The 22,776-nt window shown below is 43.2% G+C and overlaps 2 protein-coding genes across 2 annotated transcripts; both read right to left on the reverse strand.

The window, feature by feature from the left end:
- Position 1: 1 nt before the first annotated feature.
- Positions 2-15,023, reverse strand: LOC114358704 (sodium-dependent proline transporter-like). Its single transcript, XM_028312738.1, has 11 exons — positions 15,000-15,023; positions 14,667-14,910; positions 12,790-12,994; positions 12,086-12,224; positions 11,318-11,446; positions 5,675-5,903; positions 4,812-4,924; positions 4,565-4,690; positions 3,406-3,603; positions 460-588; positions 2-73 (listed from the first exon to the last, which is right to left on the reverse strand). Exons 1-11 carry the CDS (start codon positions 15,021-15,023, stop codon positions 50-52), a joined length of 1,560 nt encoding a protein of 519 aa, XP_028168539.1. The 3' UTR covers positions 2-49.
- Positions 15,024-17,736: 2,713 nt separating this feature from the next.
- Positions 17,737-21,672, reverse strand: LOC114358713 (regulation of nuclear pre-mRNA domain-containing protein 1B). Its single transcript, XM_028312746.1, has 6 exons — positions 21,522-21,672; positions 20,168-20,404; positions 19,860-20,077; positions 19,481-19,589; positions 18,759-18,934; positions 17,737-18,050 (listed from the first exon to the last, which is right to left on the reverse strand). The coding sequence occupies exons 1-6, from the start codon at positions 21,670-21,672 to the stop codon at positions 17,904-17,906; spliced, it is 1,038 nt and encodes a 345-aa protein (XP_028168547.1). The 3' UTR covers positions 17,737-17,903.
- Between the last annotated feature and the right edge of the window lie 1,104 nt (positions 21,673-22,776).

Consider the following 22,776-nt stretch of genomic DNA (forward strand, 5'->3'; position numbering starts at 1 on the left):
NTTCACAGCAAGTAATGCTAGGTACACCTTTTTACACCGGACTTCGAATTTATTTTTCAGTCCCCACAATATTCTGAAACAAAGGACAGTCAAATTATAGTAAGAACCATAATTACATATTTTATAAAGACGAAAATCAGTTTGTAACCTCATAGCATAAAGGGATAAAGCCTAAGCCTAGGCGCAGACCACCGACTTTTAGTTGGCCGATAGTTGGGCCCGATTTTAATTTGTATGAACAATCGGCCGATACCGTATAGATGACCCACGCTGAACTATCCCACCAAACTCAATGACAGGGGGGCGCTACCATCGTTCAACTATATGGTTTCCAACATGACAAAAATTGAAACCAGCGATCCGGTATTGACGGTGGCGCCCCACTGTCAATGTCATGGATAGGACAGTTCAGTATTTTGGAACTAAAAATCGGTGGTCTGCGTCCAAACGCTTGCTTACCCTGACGCGGCACTTGAAGACGGCATAGAACAATATGACCAGCACAAGTGGCGCCAGTGCCAACGCCACCAACATCCAGCCCGCCGCCGCGCCCGCTGGCCATGACCCCATGCTGACTACGAACATTATCTGAGGAAACAATGGGGGGACATTATCAACTCGTTAGGAATTTATCCGAACATAGAAACCAGTCAGTGGCAGTCCAGCGAACAGGAAGAGATGACGGGAGATCGTATCGAGCTGTATAAACGACCATTACTGAACTGTCCCACCAAACTCATTGACAGCGGGGCGCCACCATCGTTCTACTAGATAGTTTCCAACATGCCAAAAATCGGCACCAGCAATCCGGTATTGACGGTGGCGCCCCGCTGTCAATGTTCAGTACTATATTGGGTCTATAACCGCCTCTACAAACGACGTGAACGCTTCAACGTGACCGCACTGCCAAGAGTGAAACGATTAAGAAGAAGCAGAAGTAACATGAGCTATGCATCAATAAAGCTGCAAAGGAATAAACATCCTGGCAATGGCATTAATTTTATTCCGAGGCAAGGCTTTCAGCAATCAGCAATGTGTCAAGGCCCAGAACAGACGGTGAAACGCAACTGCAACGAAACTGCAACTTTCTGATGATTCTAAGGCCCAGAACAGACGGTGAAACGAAACTGCAACTGCTAGTTATGAGTTGCATCTAAGTTTCTGCCATAGCGTCTGTTGAGAGACCACACATAACTTTCAGTTTCAGTTTCATTCATAAGGTCTGTTCTGGGCCTAAGAATCCACCATGTGCCTGTTATTATAGCCCAGTCATGTCAGTATAAAGTGTTTTAAGACTACGCAGCGAGTTGTTGCGATGGAGCTAACTGCGCACCTCGCTAGAATGCGACTCCCTCCCACTTACCCGCACACCCCTGTCCGTTCCAGAGCGTCGATGTGACGTCACGGCCGCAATGTGCGCAGTTAACTTGATCGCATATCAAAGCATAGACATACCACAAGCAGCACAGGTGACAGCGCCCAGCAAACCCTGACGAACACCCCCGGATATTCCCCCACGGCGAAGTACACGTCCTCGCAGAACGTGGTCTGCCCGTACACGTAGCTCACGACCATGCCTAAAACGACCGTTACCAGCGTGCGAGGCTTGGATACCGGCCAGTCCAATAAGGCCTATTCAAACCTGAGCGATATTCGCTGCCGCTGTGGGTAGAGGTACATACCGCGCGGGTTTCGCTCAGGTATTTAGTATCAAGTACCGCGGCTAGAGCGTTTTCTCTGCCGCAAACGGTAGCGAATACCGCTTAGGTCTGAACAGTATTATTACCGCATACCCACTGGGTTATCTCTGCCGCAGACGGTAGCGAATACCGCTTAGGTCTGAATAGGCCTTTAGGAAGTTTAGGATGTGTATTTTCGAGCTTACGAGACCTCCTACCAGATGGACCGACGATCTGGTAAATGTCGCGGGAAGTACCTAGATGCGGTCAGCGCAGAATAGGTTGTGGAAATCCTTGGTCATTTGGCTGAAACGAACGAATTTTCGAGTCTCGCCAGGCAAATGAGCACATACGCAAGTCTTCGACACGATTCTTTTTAAATAAAGTCGCCAACACCAATCGTCAGGCTTTCGGCAGTAACTCCTTAAAGCTACTTCCACTCAAATCATATTAAAACTTACCACAAGCAATACAGGTGACAGCGCCCAGCAAACCCTGACGAACACCCCCGGGTATTCCCCCACGGCGAAGTACACGTCCTCGCAGAACGTGGTCTGCCCGTACACGTAGCTCACGACCATGCCTAAAACGACCGCTACCAGCGTGCGAGGCTTGGATAGCGGGCCTATTCAAACCTGAGCGATATTCGCTGCCGCTGTGGGTACACACCGCGCGGGTTTCGCTCAGGTATTAAGTATCAAGTACCGCGGCTAGAGCGTTTTCTCTGCCGCAGACGGTAGCGAATACCGCTTAGGTCTGAACAGTATTATTTCCGCATACCCACTGGGTTTTCTCTGCCGCAGACGGTAGCGAATCCCGCTTAGGTCTGAATAGGCCTTTAGGAAACTTAGGATGTGTATTTTCGAGCTGCGAGACCTCCCACTAAGTGGACCGACGATCAGGTGAATGTCGCGGGAAGTACCTAGATGCGGTCAGCGCAGAATAGGTCGTGGAAATCTTTGATCATTTGGCTGAAACGAACAAATTTTCGAGTGTCGCCAGGCAAATGAGCACATACGCAGGTCTCCGACACGATTCTTTTTGAATAAAGCCGCTGACACCAAGTCGCCGGGCTTTCGGCAGTAACTCCTTAAAGCTACTTCCACTCAAATCATATCAAAACTTACCACAAGCAATACAGGTGACAGCGCCCAGCAAACCCTCACGAACACCCCCGGGTATTCCCCCACGGCGAAGTACACGTCCTCGCAGAACGTGGTCTGTCCGTACACGTAGCTCACGACCACGACCTCAGCGGCCGCTACCAGCGTGCGAGGCTTGGATACCGGCCAGTCCATTAGGAAGCTTAGGATGTATATTTTCGAGCGTACGAGACCTACTAGGTGAACCGACGATCTAGTGAATGTCGCGGGAAGTTCCTGGATGCGGGCAGCGCAGAAGAAGTCGTAAAAATCCTTGGTCATTTGGCTGAAACGAACGAATTTTCGAGTCTCGCCAGGCAAATGAGCACATACGCAAGTCTTCGACACGATTCTTTTTAAATAAAGTCGCCAACACCAATCGTCAGGCTTTCGGCAGTTACTCTTTAAAGCTACTTCTACTCAATCATCATCATCAATCATTTCAGCCACAGGACGTCCACTGCTGAACATAGGCCTCCCCCAATGACTTCCACATCGCACGGTTGGTAGCGGCCTGCATCCAGCGCCTTCCTGCTACCTTTATCAGGTCGTCGGACTTCTACTCAAATCATATCAAAACTTACCACAAGCAATACAGGTGACAGCGCCCAGCAAACCCTGACGAACACCCCCGGATATTCCCCCACGGCGAAGTACACGTCCTCGCAGAACGTGGTCTGCCCGTACACGTAGCTCACGACCACGCCCACAGCGGCCGCTACCAGCGTGCGAGGCTTGGATACCGGCCAGTCCATTAGGAAGTTCAGGATGTATAAGCCGCCCTGTGTAAATGTAGATTATTGTGAGATAATTATTATGAAAATAATTGTAAATCATCTTTTTTTTTAATCCACAACGAGGAAGCTCTTGACCTGTATCTCACCTGATGGGAAGTGATGATCAGGCCGAAGGTGGAGGCGAGCACCCGTAATCCTCAACCACGGAGGAACTGGCTATCTTACCTTTAACTGCCGGAACACAACAATGCTGTTAACATTGTTGTTATGGCGACAGACTTAGGTAAGATGGTGGTTAGCTAGCCAGGCGGTCTTAGAACAAGCCCTACCACCGACCAAACCGAACAGAAAAATCTGCCCCCACTGGGAATCGAAACCGGGACCTCTGCGTCTGAAGCAGGTGGTCTTACCACTAGACCACAGAGGCGGTTTAAATTCGGTTTAAATAAATCTCAGCATCAAGTAGGACTTCAGCTTCGAAACCTACATTACTTTTGCCAATGAGGCCGGGGCACATAGCTCGTAGAGTTGATGGCCGCTGGGACAGAAAATGTCCGCGCGTAATGAGAGCAGGCTTTCCACTAGGTGGACCGGCGATCTGGTGCAAGTTGCAGATAATACCAGGATGCGGGCATCATAGGACCAATCGTTTTGGAAATCTTTGGGGGAGGCCTTTGTCCAGCAGTGGAGGTCATTTGACTGAGAAACAAACAAGGGCTGCTGTATTAACGCTCTACATTTGGCGTCACTGTGTAGCGTAAAGTCCTGTCACTTGCTGTGGCTAAGACAGTGACGAGAACTGGTGAATGTTGCAGTTATAGGTAGGTAGCTATCATTTTTACTCACCTGAGTACAAGTGAGCATAAATAAGAAGGTGAAGCTCGCTTCCACCTTCGGCCTGATCATCACTTACCATCAGGTGAGATACAGGCCAAGAGCTTCCTCGTTGTGGATAAAAAAAACTAATATTAAGTTAGGATTTAAAAAACTAAAAGTAATTATTTACCTGTGTGCACAGCGATATGATTCCAATAAAACAGAATAGAAAGCAAATAAAAATCAAAAAGGCCCAAGTGATTTTTCGGATCGCATGGCCGGTCAGCGTTGACATTATGGTTTGTACCAGAAGAGCCTGGAAACGAGAAAAATCAAAATGTACTAGATTTCGTTTAAATTACTTACTCGTAGAATAATATTTATTTCAGCAAAGAGGGGCATACATAGGGACCTAAAAATACATAATAGTAAATTACCGTTGAAGAGATTGCCAGAACAAACATTGTGAAGAATAAAAGACACGACCAGAACTGACTGCCAGGTATCCTGGCCACGTAGTCGGACCAAATCACCATCGATGTGGAGGATCCTGCAATAAAAAACCATTGCCAAGACATGTCCAGAGTTTGATCGTCGTAAATGGACACTGGGTATAGATAAACTACACTGAACCGTTCCACCTGAAACATTGACAGGGGGCGCCACAGTCCATACTGGATCGCTGGGTTCCAACTGGCAAAAATCAGAACCAGCGATCCAGTATAGACAGTGGCCCCCCTGTCAATGTCACGGGTTTGACGATTTAGTGTAGGGTAGGAGCAGTGTAGAACGCTGCAACGCTACGAAGGTAAGTTATTTACCTAAACTTCATGACAACGCCTTTTCAGTGTCACACACTACGCACATCGATGTTATCCCTAATTTCAAAGTTGCATAACTCATTACGGGACTATTCCCACTTCTCGTTCCCACAACTGCAACTCCTGTGTTACCAGGATCTACAGTTTGATCACCAATAAAAACCCAACCAGTGAAGGTCAGTGTTACGGGGAAAAGTTAAACTGTCATTGGACCCGCAACAAAATTAATCGACAATACCTAAACATCGTTTAATCCTCGAAGACGCGCCCCATAAATTTTTGGTCGAGGGAAGCGCGGGATGCGGGGAGTTTGATCCGAGCAATCCGAGCTTCATTATTGTAGTGCGCGTATGCACTCAGATAATTTAGCGTGTACCTACCGTTAACACAAACATTAGCGTAAGAATGGTGGGGCGCGTCTTGGTGGATGAAATTATCTATAGAAGGACCTCGATGGGACTCATTAAAAAACGACTCACCGCCCCAAATGTTAGTGTTGTTAACATCATAATCCTTCTGCAAGGCTCCGTGGGCGGCTCCCAATATGAAAGCGCTCGACATCGAACTGGTTTTCGAAGCGGCGAACGCGAGCAACGCCGTGGTGCCGAGCTTGTGCTGTTGCTTGGGGCAGTACGAGCCCAGCATGACGAGGGAACCCTGGGAGACGGTCATCTCTATGATAGAGTATTCCACTGCGTCGCGCCAGATCTATAAGGGAAAGAAAGACGGGACTCTAACTAAAATTTTAGAAGTTCTCTAGAAGACCAAAACAGACACGGTTTTGGCGAATTTTTCAACCCCCTTAACTAAAGTAAGTAGGTAAGTACCTACCAAATGTATTATTTAAATAAATGGAGTGTATTTTAGCCTTTTTTTAAACTATTCTGTTAAGCTATGTTATTCATTTCCATTCTCTTCTAAAGATTTTTGAGATACATTTATTTACTTTACTTATACCTTGAGATTTCAAAAATGTGTGTGTGAGAAGAACCATTTAGGTACAGCTTGTTGTTTATTCATTCATATTAGCTACTATAGTCTGGTCCGTGAGCACGTAGAATTTTGTCCAATGACCTCAAGCTACCCACCCTTACTTATTGCTCGCGCGTAATTATTTTGCTATCGCGCTCGCACACTCACTGCGGGCGCTGGTCACGGACCGGGCTTTAACAGAGTAAATACAAATGAGTAGGTCATCTTCATATAAACGCACGGGCGCGGTTTCTATGTGAGCGCGCCAACACGTATAAGGCGCGCACGCACACTTTGACAAAATTTAGCGGGGATTACCGGGGAGCCAGTAGTGGTTGCGCCGAATTTTGTCAGTGTGTGCGTGCGCGCCGCATACGTATATTGGCGCGCTCACATACAAACCGCGCTCGGTGCGTTTCTATGAAGATGACCATTTGTATTTACTCTGCTACTTGGTATATATTGTAACGCGGGTATTCTATAAATCAGTCTGGCAATAAACGTCGAACAGTATGCACGCCTTTTATTTGTCACTGGCGACAGGCGGACTCACGTGGTCACAAACTGACCGGGCGAAAATTGTTGTGTGCGTTAAATAGCAGAAATATTGTTTTATTTTATCATGGGGGGCGTGGGACGAATTCAAGAATTTGATGTGAAATCTGGGAACTGGACAGTGTATTGTGAGCGGATAGAAATGTATTTTCTTGCGAACAAAATTGAAGATAACCTCAAATTACCCACTTTAATTGCGGTGATGGGGGAGGAAGCGTATCAATTATTGTCTACATTATCGAGTCCACAAAAACCATCGACGTTAACTTATGAAGTAGCAGTTACTCTTATGAAGAATCATCTACAACCTAAACCATCAATCTTGGCGGCACGATACTTATTTCGGCAACGGCGACAAGCAAACGGAGAATCGGTAGCTGATTACGTCACTGAGCTAAAGAGACTCGCAAAACCCTGTGATTTCGGCTCGACCCTAGAAGAAAACTTACGTGACCAAATCGTGTGTGGAATAACAAGTGAAACCACGAGACAAAGGTTATTCGCGGAAGATGACTGCATAGCATTTAATCGGGCGGTCAAGTTGGCGGTAACATTGGAAACGGCCGAAAAAAATGCATGCGCTGTCGATCGCGACATTAGTTCTACAGTCACGGTGAATAAGATCCAGAATAATTTAAAGTGCATGGCGTGCGGAGATAACGGACATAAGACAGAAAACTGTAAATATAAAAACTTCGAGTGCAGTTTCTGTAAGAATTTAGGCCACCTAAGAAGGATGTGTCCGGAAAAAAGTGCAAGTGCAAGACCCGAAATGACGAGGGCACCTAGCAATTACCAACCACGGGGAGTGACCTTCACTGGAAGGGGTCGCGGAGGATGGCGTGGAAGGCGTAGCGGCAACGGTGGCGCAGCAACGACGCGCGGAAAAAGCCGCGGCCAAGCCGGACATGTTTCCGGGAGCGACCGGAACGCGGACACGTACTGGGTGCATCAGCACGGCGGCGGCGGCACGGTAGAGGACAATTACGACGACGGCTGCTTGGCGTCGATACCAGGGGTCGACGACAAAGAAAGCGATGACGAGGATGACGAGCAACCGATGTATCAAATGTCTATAAGTAAATACAGACCGGTATGTATCACTCTTTTAGTACAGAAGAAGTCTTTAAACATGGAAATAGATACCGGTTCTGCCTTGTCTTGTATTAGTTCTATTACTTATCAGACCAACTATAGTAACTTGCCTCTTCATTCTTGTCAATTAAAATTAAAATTTTATAATGGTTCTATAATTCAACCACTTGGCTATATCAAGGTGGAAGTAAAATATAAAAACATAAGTAAACAATTGGATTTGTATGTAATAAATAACGGCACTACCAGTCTGCTAGGTCGTCAATGGCTCTCAGAATTAAATATCGAAATACCTAAAATAAATGTAAACAATGTGAACATCGCAAGAGAAGACAATAATAATAAACAATTGAATGAAATAATTTCCAGGCATGAGTCATTGTTCGACGGGACACTGGGTCGCTTCGCGGGGCCGGCGGTGCAGCTGCACGTGCGCGAGGGCGCGGAGCCCGTGTTCTGCCGCGCGCGGCCCGTGCCGTACGCGCTGCGCCCGCGCGTCGACGCCGAGCTCGACGCCATGCTGCGCGCCGGCGTCATCGAGCCCGTGGAGCGCTCCGACTGGGCCACTCCTCTGGTGATCGCGAGAAAGGCGGATGGCGGTATACGTCTATGTGCGGACTATAAGGTAACCTTGAATCGTGTCTTGATGGTCGACAGATACCCGGTTCCAAAAGTTGAGGACTTGTTTAGTGACCTATGTGGGAACGAATATTTTACTAAATTAGATCTCTCTCAAGCCTATAATCAGCTGATCCTCGATGAGTCATCTAGAAAGTACACAGTTATTAACACCCATCGAGGACTGTTCAAATACAACCGTTTGGTGTACGGTCTTTCTTCGAGCCCAGGAATTTTTCAAAAGTTTATGGAAAATCTTTTTAAAGGTATGTCAGATGTAGTCATATTTTACGACGATATTTTAATCAAAAGCAAAAATATAATTAGTCACTTAAAAACTATTGAGCAAGTTTTAGAAATTTTACAGACCAACGGGCTTAAAATTAAAAAGAGTAAATGCAATTTCTTATCAGAACATGTAGAATATCTGGGATTTATTATAGATAAGAAGGGCCTAAGAACCAATCCTGAAAAAATTAAACCAATAATTGACATGCCTCCGCCACGGAATACTACGGAATTAAAATCATTCTTAGGCATGGTGAACTTTTATGGGAAATTTGTTAAAAACCTTGCATCATATTTATCACCACTGTATAACTTATTAAAGAAAGGGAAACACTATTACTGGGGAAAAGAGGAAAATAATTATTTTTTGACGATTAAAAAATTACTATGCAGTACAAGCGTATTAGTACATTATAATATAGCGTGGCCGACTGTAGTGACGTGCGACGCCAGCGCGCACGGGCTGGGCGCGGTGCTGGCGCAGCGCGCGCCCGACGGCTCGGAGCGGGTGGTCGCGTACGCGTCGCGCGCACTCACTTCGGCGGAAACAAATTACAGTCAGATTCATAAAGAGGCACTAGCGATTATATTTTCTGTAGAGAAGTTCCATCAATATTTGTACGGGAGAAAGTTTATATTACGCACAGACCACAAACCCCTAGTGAGCATATTTGGCCCTAATGTAGGAATACCTACCACGGCGGCGAGTCGCCTTCAAAGGTGGGCTATCAAACTTTCAGCTTATGATTTCCAAATCGAATATATTAATACCGACAAAAACACAGCCGATTCTCTCTCGCGCTTAATTAAAACTCACAAAGATGACACCGTTGCCACGGAAGAAAAACTTCCCGAGCAAACATATTTACATTTTGCTACTGAAGCGCTCTTATTGGACTATAAAATCTTAAAGAAAGAAACTTCATCTGATCCCATACTAAGTAGGGTAAGGAGTTATATCACGGATGGTTGGCCTGCTGATGTAGAATTAAAAGAGCTTAAACCTTATTTGAATAGAAAAAATGAGTTGTATTGCGAACTAGGGTGCATTATGTGGGGTCACCGCGTTGTCATCCCAGCTTCCTGTAGAAATAGAGTAATAGATGAGTTGCATGATTCACACATGGGCATAGTTAAAACAAAAGCATTAGCCCGCAGCTACGTGTGGTGGCCCGGCGTGGACGAGGCGGTGGAGGCGGCGTGCCGGCGATGCGCCGTATGCGCCAGCGTGGCGGACGCGCCGCCGGCGCACTCGCCGAGTCCCTGGCCATGGCCTGACCGCCCATGGTCTAGGCTGCATCTGGATTTCTTAGGGCCCATGTTTGGCACGACTTACCTAATAGTGGTAGATGCATGCTCAAAGTGGATCGAGGCTATAAAAATGAAAAGTACTACCGCCGGAGCAGTCATCTCAGTTTTACGCGACATGTGGGCGAGGTTCGGCCTACCAAAACAGGTGGTTAGCGACAATGGACCCCCGTTTACGAGTACTGAATTTGACAGCTTTTTGAAGAATAATGGCATAGACCACATTTTTTCAGCACCGTATCATCCCGCTTCCAATGGAGCAGCTGAAAATTCGGTTAAAATATGTAAACGAGTTATAAAAAAGGCTATTAAACAGAAGGTAGATATAGATACGGCCCTAAATAGGTTTTTACTTGCTTACAGAAACACTGAACATTATACAACGGGCGACAGTCCTGCCAAAATTCTCTTAGGTAGGAATCTACGTATGCGTTTAGATAGACTAAAACCTGACCGCTCGGGACGTGTCGGTGACAAGCAGGTAAGGGAAAACGGCGATTGTACACTGATACGACAACGTCAGCTCCGTCAAGGCGATGATGTTTGGTGTCGTGATTTTCGTTCCCGGGACAAATGGATCCCCGGTGAGGTATCAAAAATTTTAGGCAATACAGATTATAGGGTAAAGTGTGTTAATGGAACCGAGGTACATAGGCACGTCGACCAATTAAGGCGTAGGGTATCCGAGGCACCTGACAGTAGATGTATACCGCCAACGCGCAGAGCGAGTTCCCTGGTGGTCCCCGTGACTGAGAGGGAGGGGAGTGTACCAGAGGAGCGCTCCTCTTCTTCCTCGGAGGAGATGGCGCCGGCGTCACCTGACGTAACAAAGTCACCGGAACAAATAAGCGAACCCAGTGTACCAATAGTGGAAAGTAGTGTTTCGCCCCTAGAGAATGTAAGACCCAATAAACGTTTAATTAAACGCCCTGTACGATACGGTTGGGACGAATATTGTTAAATATTATAAGTGTACTTAAATACTCTGAATATGATTTTATGTTGGAGTCTATTACTATTAGAATAAGTATTAATGTAAGGTAACTTTATCACTATAGTGATACTTAAGACAATCTACATATTGTCTATTTAGATAATTAGTCATAAGTTTAAATTAATGTTAATTAAGGGTGAAGGTGTTGGTATATATTGTAACGCGGGTATTCTATAAACCAGTCTGGCAATAAACGTCGAACAGTATGCACGCCTTTTATTAAGCTCTGGCAAAACAATGAGAACTGATATTAACTTAGGTTCTGTAGGTGGTTCGAAAATATTGAACCTACCTGCATGTTATTCAACAGCACAGTCCAGTCGCAGCGTTTGAACATGGCGGCTGCGCCGTCAAGCCGCGCCGCGCCCAGCCCAAAGCATACCACCACGAAGTACGCCATCACGTCTTTGAACAGCACTAGCTGGAAGTGGTAGAGAGAAGACAGTGTGATCATGTTTTTAAACAGCACTACGAGACTATTCCTACCGCTGCAACTCCTGTCTAGCCAGGATCTACAGCTTGACCGGCAAATAAAAACCCAACCAGTGAAGGTCAAGATTATCCCGGGGGAAAGTTAAACCGTCATTGGACCCGCAACGAAATTGAACAGGATTAGCTGAAAGTAATATAAGCCCTTGTGTTTTCAGTGTTTAAGTATTGTGTTTACGTTATGGATGCGCGTGCGCAGAGATACAGGTAAGTTATATGATTGAGTTGTGCAAAAATTATCTTAGTAGGTATCTAGTAGGTAAATGAAACTTTTTATCTTCTTCATATTCATTTTATGGTGCGTCCACACTGGGCGAATGTGCTCGCGCAGCACGCTGGTCATCCTGCTCACTCTGCTCTTAAGTGAGCAGGATGTTGAGTTTGCCGCGCGAGCCCATTCGCCCAGTCTGGACGCACCATTAAAATATTTTTCGTCTAATTGCATAGCCTTACCTATCTACTTGTGGGTGTAGCATCATAATGTGCACTTATTATAAGATTAAGTTAGTCAGGCATATTTTTATATTTTAGTTAATTTCAAACAATTTGACTTTCTGATGAGAACTGATACCTTCGAATAGCTGTAGATCTTCTTCACGGCGATGAAGTAGATGAGGACCCAGGAGATGACGAAGTAGACGGCCAGCTCCCACACCACGTTTCCGAGGCCGCCTTCCAAGCCATCGCGCTTCAGGCTTAGGACGAAGTTACTAAAAAGAATTCGCAGTTTTTCCAAGATTCGTTCACATCGAAGTCAGAGTTCTTACTACCGGATAGGTAGGTATGGATTTTCCAGCAATGCAAACCATTGTGATCAGATAGGTATACATATAGGTAAATAAAAATAACTGACGGAGCATCTAATCAAAGTGCTCGTGAGTTAAGTAGAAGATATATAGATATACTCACAACAGGACTATTCCTTGTCGTTACTAACACCTATTGTATGCTACTCCAGCATTCGCCATCAGATATTGCTTGACTGCCAATAAAAACTCAACCAGTGAAGGCCAGTTTGTCCCAAGGAAAGGTAAATTATTCACGAAATTAATAGGAAGAATGAGTTTGAAGTACCTACCTAGCTGATAGTGGAAACTGGTTTTGTTCCCCAGTCGATGAAGCACCTGATGTCGTGCCCTGAGCGCCCAAGCAATTGCATTGAATGGATTGGATGAGTGCTGCTGACAACGCCTCTCTCACTCTTGTGGCGGAGTTTTGGGCTGACACTGTGTAGGTTTGTTGTCGACACGAAAAGAAGAAGTGGAAACTACTCACAAGAAGAAAGACTGCGCAGGCGTCTCGCTCCCTTGCACTAATGGGCGGTGCCGCGCCGCGCAGGCCGGGCGAGCGGCGGCCGCGCAGTGCAGCCACGGCAGGAACGAGTGGCCGCTGTGCACCAGCAGCGCCAGGCACCAGGCGGCCACCGCGCCGAGGGCCAGCGCCGTGAACACGCAGCACGCTAGCATGGCAAAGCCGATGCCTGGTTACGGAGAAGCGAAAACATAATGCATGGCGAAACCGATGCCTGGGAAGCGACATTCCAAGAGTTATGGCGGCCACCGCGCCGAGGGCCAGCGCCGTGAACACGCAGCACGCTAGCATGGCGAAGCCGATGCCTGGAGAATATCAGTTTAGATAGCAGTTGTTCCAAGAGTTACGGAGAAGCGTAAGAGTATAGCATGATGACTTTGATGCGTGGGGAGTGATATTAACAGCTGTTCCAAGAGTTTTGGGCACTTTTCTCTGGTAAAATAGAGAGTCGTACTCCTGGGTTTAAATCTCTTGGCGAAATCTTTGGAGTTGACCTGTGTTCACTAGATCACTAGTAGACGTCCTATGACTGAAATTATGATGCTGCGATTGTGAAATGGAAGTACAAAGATGCCGCGCAGTGCAGCCACGGCAGGAACGAGTGGCCGCTGTGCACCAGCAGCGCCAGGCACCAGGCGGCCACCGCCGTGAACACGCAACACGCTAGCATGGCGAAGCCGATGCCTGGGAAGCAGCATAAGTAGCTGTTCCAAGAGTTACGGAGAAGCGTGAGTATTGCACGGTGACTGATGCGTGGGGAGTGATATTAACAGCTGTTCCAAGAGTTTTGGGCACTTTTCTCTGGTAAAATAGAGAGTCGTGCTCCTACATTGGGTTTAAATCTCTTGGCGAAATCTTTGGAGTTGACCTGTGTTCACTAGATCACTAGTAGACGTCCTATGACTGAAATTATGATGTTGCGATTGTGAAATGGAAGTACAAAGATGCCGCGCAGTGCAGCCACGGCAGGAACGAGTGGCCGCTGTGCACCAGCAGCGCCGATGCGCATAGCAAGGCGAAGCCGATGCCTGAGAAGCAGCGTAAGTAGCTGTTCCAAGAGTTACGGAGAAGCGTAAGAGTAGGTATAGCATGGTGACTGATGCGTGGGGAGTGATATTAACAGCTGTTCCAAGAGTTTTGGGCACAAAAGTAATTTATTTTTCTAAATGGAAAGCCTCCCCATTCAAGTGACATCCAAGATTCATCGGGAAGCATAAATATGGGTAAAATTCTCCACTTTCCTCTGGTAAAATAGAGAGTCGTGCGCCTACATTGGGTTTAAATCTCTTGGCACACTCTTACACTAGTAGCACGTCCTATGACTAAAATTATGATGCGATTGTGAAATGGACTGCGCTGAGGGCCAGCGCCGTGAACACGCCGCACGCTAGCATGGCGAAGCTGATGCCTGGAGAATATTGGATTAGATAGCAACAGCTGTTCCAAGAGTTATGGAGAAGCATAAGAGTACAGCATGGCGAATTCGATGTGATTCGAAGACTAACGGGAAGGGGAGGCAAAAAGGTAAGTAACTTTTTCTGTTTCGAAATCCCCCTCCTTAGCCCGTCTAGCCGCTGGCCAGTGGCCAACGTGAGGAGTGTGGGCCAAATCCTTCATCTGCCTCTAATAAGTGGAGGCAACGGAGACTATCTAAATGAACTGATGATGATATGGAAATCATTGGGGGAGGCATATCTTCACTGGTGAATGACTTGCTGCTGAAAGTTGGTGCACGACAAAATAATGAGTGAATAATTTAGTTACCTGCAGTTAAAATACAAAAACATCACTTTGAAACCTGGTCAAAAAACCTGAAGAAAGTGCATTTTGGAACCACCAACCTCTAGCCATAGGCGCCATGTCCCAGCATCTCAACACGCCTTTCTTAGTGACCACGCCTACCGCCAGTTCGAGGTAGAACATCGGGTATCCAATGATGATACTGAACAGGTTGTACAAGAATATGAAGGGCAGCAGTTTCTGCAGGTCGTAGAGGTAGGGATGCCACCAGAGCTGGAGAATTCCAATGCAGGAGGAGATCACCAGTTGCCGGTAGCTTATGTTGTTGCTCCATCGGTCTAAGACCTGTTAATAAAGAAGTTTAGGCATGTGCTAGGCCATCTGATTAGAGATATCAGGCATCCACCGGGCCCAGGGTTAGCGACGAATGCAACCGGGCCCGGCTGGATTAAAGACATACCGGGTTGAAAGAAAGAAAGAAAGAAAGACACATTTATTACAATGGACATCACACAAATACAGGCAATTACATAGCGAGTCGTCTNGGATGGATCAAATCAAGTTTCAACCACCCCGGTATTTCACTAAACGTGACGGATGACACAGATCTAAAAGGTTCCACCTCGATATTGCATACCGAAAATAAAATAATACCGGGGTGGTTGAAACTTGATTTGATCCATCCGCCCCGTTAAACGATATACCGGGGTGGTTGACACTTGATGTGTTCCATCCACCCCGTTGAACGCTAAGACTATGACTACCGGGGTCGTTGAAACACTTTTTCCCATCCGCCTCGTTGCCGGGGCAGATCCACCGGGGCCGTTGGGACTAACCCGATAAATCAAACAGTACGGAAGCTTCATACAAACGCTCGAAATCAGACTCACGCACACAGACGCACGCTTTACACGAGCTCTAAGCGAACCTCGCAGTCCATCCGTCGCGAGTGTCGCGCGCGTTGTTTTTAATAATAATTTTATTGCATGCACTGTCCGCTGTATTTTTAAAAAACATGCCAAGAGTGTATTGCGTAGTATACGGCTGCTTGAACTCGGCATCAGTAAGTATCCGGTATTTTATTTATGAGAATAGAATATCTTCTACCGGCCTCTAATAGTACTTAATCAATTTATTCGATTATGTATTCGATCATTATAGAACCTAATTAACGTTTTATTTTTTTATTAACTACTTAGTCAATTAATTTATTCCAATAGGTATTTGATAATTAAAAAACCTAAATAAACGTTTTTAATAAATAAGTAAGCCAGAACTTTATTAATTTTATAAAGATTAAGAGTGCCAACCCTAACACTCAGTTGAAGTGTAGGTATTTAACTCGCCGAAAGGGCTAAGTTTCCGTACTGCTTTAGCTCATATATCTACTGTGGTAAGTGCGAGGGAGAGTCGCATTCCAGCAAGGTACGCAGTTACCTCGATCGGAATGTAAGTTCAGTTATGTGGTACATAATGTAAAGTGCATTCTTGAGCCTATAAAAGTTTAAATTACTTTGAAATTCAGCTAAATTCTCCGCGATAGGCTAGTTTCCTAAAAAAAATTTTTTAGTCCGGCAAATTTATTATACAGGGTGTTAGGTAAATGGGTATATGAGCCGACACTAGCCCATGTTAACATGGTCATATAAATGGTATGGTGAAGTCAGAAAATTTATATCTTCATTTTAGTTATTTTAATTTTCATACAAATCGGATTTTATAAAATTTATTTTGTATGAATATTTAAAAAAATAAAATAATGATATCAAATTTCTGACTTCACCATACCATTTATATGCCCATGTTAGCATGGGCTAGTGCCGGCTCATATACCCATTTACCTAACACCCTGTATAAAAGAAAGTCGTGTTAGTTACTCCACTTATAACTCAAGAACGGCTGAACCGATTTAGCTGAAAATTGTCAGGGAGGTAGTTTAGAGCCAGGAGAAGGACATAGGATACTTTTTATCCTGTTCGAAATAAAAAAAAAGTCTGCCTATTTATTGCCATTAAGGCGGAACAAAGTTCGCCGGGTCAGCTAGTTTCAATGCGTAGATGAAACATTGCTATAAAAAATTGTATAGGCGAAAATAAAAATAATAAAAATTCATACATCTCTGGTACAAGACACTATCCACAGAAGATAAAAATATTTCTACATAGAGGCTATACCAAAGTATTGTTCAGTATGAAATAAAATTGCGCATTCCGTTTAGGATGGAAGAAAAAAAATAAAGTCTAAATAATGAAAAATAATTAAAATCTCTGGAACTACTTGACTTGTAGAAATGAAATAAAGTACAATACATGCGTCTTTTAATGATCAATCGAATCAGCTTTATCACAAGTTTACAAACCCTCCTAATTATTGAAAAAATGTTTTTTTCATTTTTAGGAATTTTAAAAACGGCCAACTTTCACAATTTTTTTCTCAAAAACCAAGTAAAATGAGCACACGTGAGTTTCACTCTTGTAATTGAAACATAAGAAGCTATCGACTCATGGCATTAACTTAATCATGTCCGATTTTGAGGGTTTCTAAAACACTGTGTGACTGCTAAGCACCCAGATGAACGCATAATTATGTCCTGTAGTTTCATATTAGTGAGCTGATAAAGACTTCATTTTAATGGAGACCCCAGAGTTATGTGTGAAATTTGTTTATTTCCATAAACAATATGATAACGCCTGTTTTCCAGGTCAAATATTACAAATTGGATTAAGATCATTTTTAGTGAATAATTACTTCTCCAAGAAGTGCAGTGAATATTTGCTTCACCGTGAAGNAAAAGAAAGTCGTGTTAGTTACTCCACTTATAACTCAAGAACGGCTGAACCGATTTAGCTGAAAATTGTCAGGGAGGTAGTTTAGAGCCAGGAGAAGGACATAGGATACTTTTTATCCTGTTCGAAATAAAAAAAAAGTCTGCCTATTTATTGCCATTAAGGCGGAACAAAGTTCGCCGGGTCAGCTAGTTTAATATAAAAAATATTGGACACGTATATTTTTAATTGTCAATCAAACAAATAATAATTACAAAGTTATAGTGCGTTGAAGTTCAGCGCGACGTCACAAAGTGCTGCACTTTTACGCACTCATTGACGTCACGGGCCTTTTCTTTGGCACGCTTTATCTCTTTACATTTTCAAAAAAGTGAAAAATACGTGTCGAGTAGTTTTTGATAAGCTAACTGACGGACTAATTAAAACTCTTGCTTTTTTTACCCAGGAAACATCCCTATTGTCCAATTGATTGATCCAATCCGTCCTTATGCCCTTAAAATTGAATATCGTCTACCTTATTGCCTCTAGTCTTCTGGATACTTGTATGTGTTTTCAGATGCTAAAGAGGTCTCCAGCCGAGGGCAGAGGCGCCAGGCCTCCGGTGACATCTGGCAGTTGGGACACGTCTGGCAAATTGTCTATGTGAGACTTGACTTCTGCTTTTACTGCATATATCTTCTGTAGCTTTACGTTGTATTCCTGGAAACGATATTGAAACTGTTTTAGGAGGTAAACTCTAAAATAATATATAATAATGATATTTTTGTGAATTTATTCCTTTATTAGATGCCTAGATAAAGAATTAATATTACGTAATTATGTATATCGATACGAAACAAAACTTAGTGGTCATATATGAAACGAAATATTTAACAAAAAAAAACTGTAATGAGGGGTCGCGCCGATAGGCAGACGTATGGTGAGGTGAAGTGAAACCCCGACGTAGAAGCAAAAATGTATTCAAAAGCCGGGTGTGACACAGGTAGACCCGGTATGTTCGGAGAGTAACTCTGCAAGAGCCTAAGCAAGACACTATAGCGTTCAAGCTAAGCGCTCCTTATGCTAAGTGTACTCCCGAAGCTTATTTACAGTAGTTCGCCAAAACCCTTATACGGTGTCGAGAAAACTCTTATACCGCGATATAAGTAACACACAACGCCATCTGTTGGCAACCGCGGGAACTAACTAGCCACTGCGCGCTGATACATCATAGTGAGCTCAAGTGACGGTCAATGTATTATGTCGCTAATGTTTATTATGATTGTAATGTTACGGTGTTACAAAACTAAATAATTACTGCTATTCAGTACAGTATTGTATTTCGATACCACAAATTCGCGAACAGAACAAAATGGTAGATTGTGGATATGTTATTTAATTCTAGTTATGTTTTGTCAAAACACGCACCTCTAGCCTAGCCTCAGCCTGTTTCGCCAGATCCCTCTGCGCTTGAGCAAAGTCTCTCAACATGGCTGCCACTTTCCTTCTTTTCTCCAACTCCTCGGATAGCCTCAGGTTATATTCAGCGAGCAGAGACACAGCTGAGTTAACCACAGCACTCAAACTCAACGCAGACTCCTTATCTGGAACAGACGGTGTTATATCAGAATCTGACCGTCCGTCCCAAACTAAATAAAATAAAACTACAGTTTGTGCTGGCAAGAAGCAAACTTTACTGACGTGGGTAGGTAAACTAAATTTAACTGTTATTTTTATGTTTTACCTACATTCGTGATTTTTATCTAAATTCAAGAAGTTTACGGTGAATGTGGCAATTTATTTATATTGCACTGATGAAGAAAATATCTTATGAAGAAGAAAGGAAGGGCATAAAATCAAAGAAAAAACGTAATAAAACTTAAGCATGAAGTATTTTTATTATAAATTCTTTTACAGGTGGGATTATTCTGATTTTGATTGAGAAATAGATATCATTATGTGCATGTGAAACTTATGAAAAGAATAAAACTTGAAAAGAAAATAAAAAATGAAACAATAGATTCAGGATAATTATAATTCATTTATTTCATTTATTTGTCTATCCAAACTTTTAATGATCAAAGCTACGTGTTGCATACGCCTTATGATATGTATTGCGAGTTTAAGGCGGTACTTTGGCGTCATTTTACCTTCTAACTTAGACAATAATTGCACTTCGGATACTTCTGGGGGCAGGGACGCTATTCTCTCGCGGACTGCCTCGTCGCTGGAAGCACTCGATTCAAGCTCCAGAAGTGCCTGAAATAAAATTGGATTTCTTGAGTAGGTGCTATTTTGAGATATTAGAAATAGCTTAGATTTTAACTATTCTGAATTGGGGCCAATGTAAAAAATAATACCAGTCCTGTCACCAAAATATGAGTATTCAAGTTATGAAAGTTTTAATGTCACACACATTGGTTTTGTTTTTAATAATTTGTCAACAATAGGCTAAATTCGCTTCAAAGTTAACTTGAACTAAGTAACATGTTGCATGCAGATTTAAAATGTAAAATATGATCAAATTACCCTAATTAATTCTTCTGGCTCCGGGGGGTCTCCCGGAGGCGTCCTGGGGCTGAGTGTGATGTGAGTCTCGATATGTCCGTCCACTTCCACTTTAGTCTCACTACGACGTCTCTCCCGACTCTCCTTTTCAATTTTAGGCTTTTTCTCGGGCTCTTTCGTCTCTGTATCAGCTGATTTGCGCTTGCTAACCTTCTTTGGCACTGCATCGTTAGGATCAACTGTGAATAATTATTATGAATTTAGATATTTAACGTAACTTCACAAAAATATATTTAAATTCACAGAGAAATGGAAGAAAATATACATACCAGCTTCTTTGAATTCTTGTATTTTTTGAGCATCGTAAACACCCCTCTCTTGCCAAATGGAAAGTATTCTATGCAGTGAGTTCTTCGTCTTAGCGTTAATGCCTGTCTTGGCCATATGCTTGAACGACTCTACGAGTACCTCTCCAAACTCTTTTCCATATTCTGGGCCCTTCTTTTTGCTATTTTGTATGACATCATTCGCTAAATACATGAATGTCAGCTGTTTGGCATCTTTAGCTGCAAACAAATTAAAAGTGACATTGAGGCTGATTTTTATCAATTGAACAATTAATTTCATATTATGTACAGAAAATATAACAAAACAAACATTAACTGATTGCTGATAGAAGGATAACAGTAATATGATTTTAATTTGTGACTGCCTATGATTTCTATAGGATAAATTATATAATTATAATAGGGATGTTTCCTGGTCAAAAAAGCAAGAGTTTTAATTAGTCCGTCAGTTAGCTTATCAAAAACTACTCAACACGTATTTTTCACTTTTTAAAAGTAATTAAAATGTAAAGAGATAAGTTCTAAAGAAAAGGCTGGTGACGTCAGTGAGTGCGTAAAAGTGCAGCACTTTGTGACATCACGCAGAACTTTAACGCACTATAACTTTGTAATTATTTGTTTGATTGACAATTAAAAATATACGTGTCCAATATTTTTTTATACTAAAATTGACAGACTAAAAAATTTTTTTTAGGAAACTAGCCTATTTATGTCAAATGGTTGAAATATGGTATTGACTGTTTCTAGTGAACTTGGCAAGAAAACAATAAAAAAAACATCAGGCCTTCACTACTGAAAAATCATAAATGGTAGGTATTTTTTTCAAATATCTATAGATATGGGTTGTTGACACATACATATTGTAGACAATTATCTACTCATCTAAATACTGAAATTCACTTTTCTGCACCATCAGTACAAACAAATGTATACTAGGCAGCTAACTCTTAAGTTAACACTTGTGGCCATAATAATGATTTCGTGTAGATAGTATTTATTTCAATTCAATATACCACAAGCCAGGTAAGAAGTAATATTATCAAAAGGTCAATATCAACATTAAACATGTCAATTGAAACTGTATGAAGCTTTGCAATCTAGAAACGTGTTAGATGAATGTTTAGAAAAACCTAGAACGTGCCAGCAAGCAACTTTTTTTGGTGACAAAGCCTAAAACGTTTTGGTATCAAAACAATAAGTTGTTGTAACCTTAACAAAGTTGTGAAAGACAAATAAAATACTAAATTTAACCTCAACACACTCATACATATCTTGGTCAGAGGGTAGGATAAAGAAAATTATGGGAAAACCGAGTAAATAACACAAAATAGGTTACCTTTTAGCAGCTCCTTGAACCAAGTCTTTACCACAGCAGCGTGGTGTTTCCTGTGATGTATTAACCACAAAGACAAAGTCTGAATACTCTGTTGGCTCGAATTTAACTCCTGTAGTTTACGAATAAGCGCATTTTCTGTAAATCCAGCCATGATCACTAATAAACTGACACTGAATTAAATCTAAATCACAAGCCTTCCCCTCCACGACGATCACACTTTGACAACTGACTGACTGACATTAGTTCGATAACAAGGACCGCAACAACGTTATACGCTACGCAGCAGCCCTACCATGCTCCGAAAAATACCGTTAATCGTTATCTACCTATCAGCCAATAGGAATAGGGTAAGTACGAATGCGGTGCTTCTCATTGGTTGTTGGATTCTTTCTTGAGTAGTATTTTTAATTTTATGTTGGTTGAGTATCCGGGACTTTTTGGCGGGAATTTAAAATGTCGTGTTAGCGGTTTTGTTTTATTTTCTAATAACCATTAGGTGTTCGTGAACATGCATGAGTGTGGGCAAATGAAACAAAACAGTGCAGCGTGATTCTTAGGATTCTCTCAAGTAGTCCATTATGAAGTCTCAGTAAAGTATCACAACTTTACTGAGACTCCACAGGGTGGGAAGGGAAGGGGTATCTATCATCCATCATTATAATTAACATTTCCCATGGTCCCATTTTATAACTCGCCTGACGCCTCACATGGCACAGAGGTATAAAGCAAATCAAGTCGGCCTCGACATGTTTGCCAACATCAACAAAACAGAAGAAGAAGAAGAAGGGTATCCGGTTAATGAGGGCTATCGTTTTTATACTTAACAGTTGGCACCCCTGGCGATTGACAGGACCTTACTCTACAGTGGCGCCATCTTGATGAGTGCAAATACGATAGTCCTCCTACCACTTTCGCGCTCACCAGTTGGTGCCACTGTCTTTGCTACTAGCAAGTGACAGGACCTTACTCTACAGTGGCGCTAACTGGTGAGCGCTAAAACGATAGCCCTCATTAAACTGTGACCCGGATTCAAACGATGGCGCGCAAACAAAAAATCCAAAGTTCGAAATTAATAATAGTAGAATTTTATTTTACGCTTGTATGTAACTCGTAAAAAATCTCCTAAATAGCAAGCACTACATGCTCACATGTTTTACATCGTTCGTTCGTTTCAGCCGAATGACGTCCACTGCTGGACAAAGGCCTCCTCCAAGGTTTTCCACAATGAACAGTCCTGCGCTGCCCGCATCCAGGC

The sequence above is a fragment of the Ostrinia furnacalis genome, unplaced genomic scaffold, assembly GCF_004193835.3.
Source record: "Ostrinia furnacalis isolate ACB-3 unplaced genomic scaffold, ASM419383v2 OfSCF4102, whole genome shotgun sequence".
In the NCBI taxonomy this organism is placed as follows: domain Eukaryota; kingdom Metazoa; phylum Arthropoda; class Insecta; order Lepidoptera; family Crambidae; genus Ostrinia; species Ostrinia furnacalis.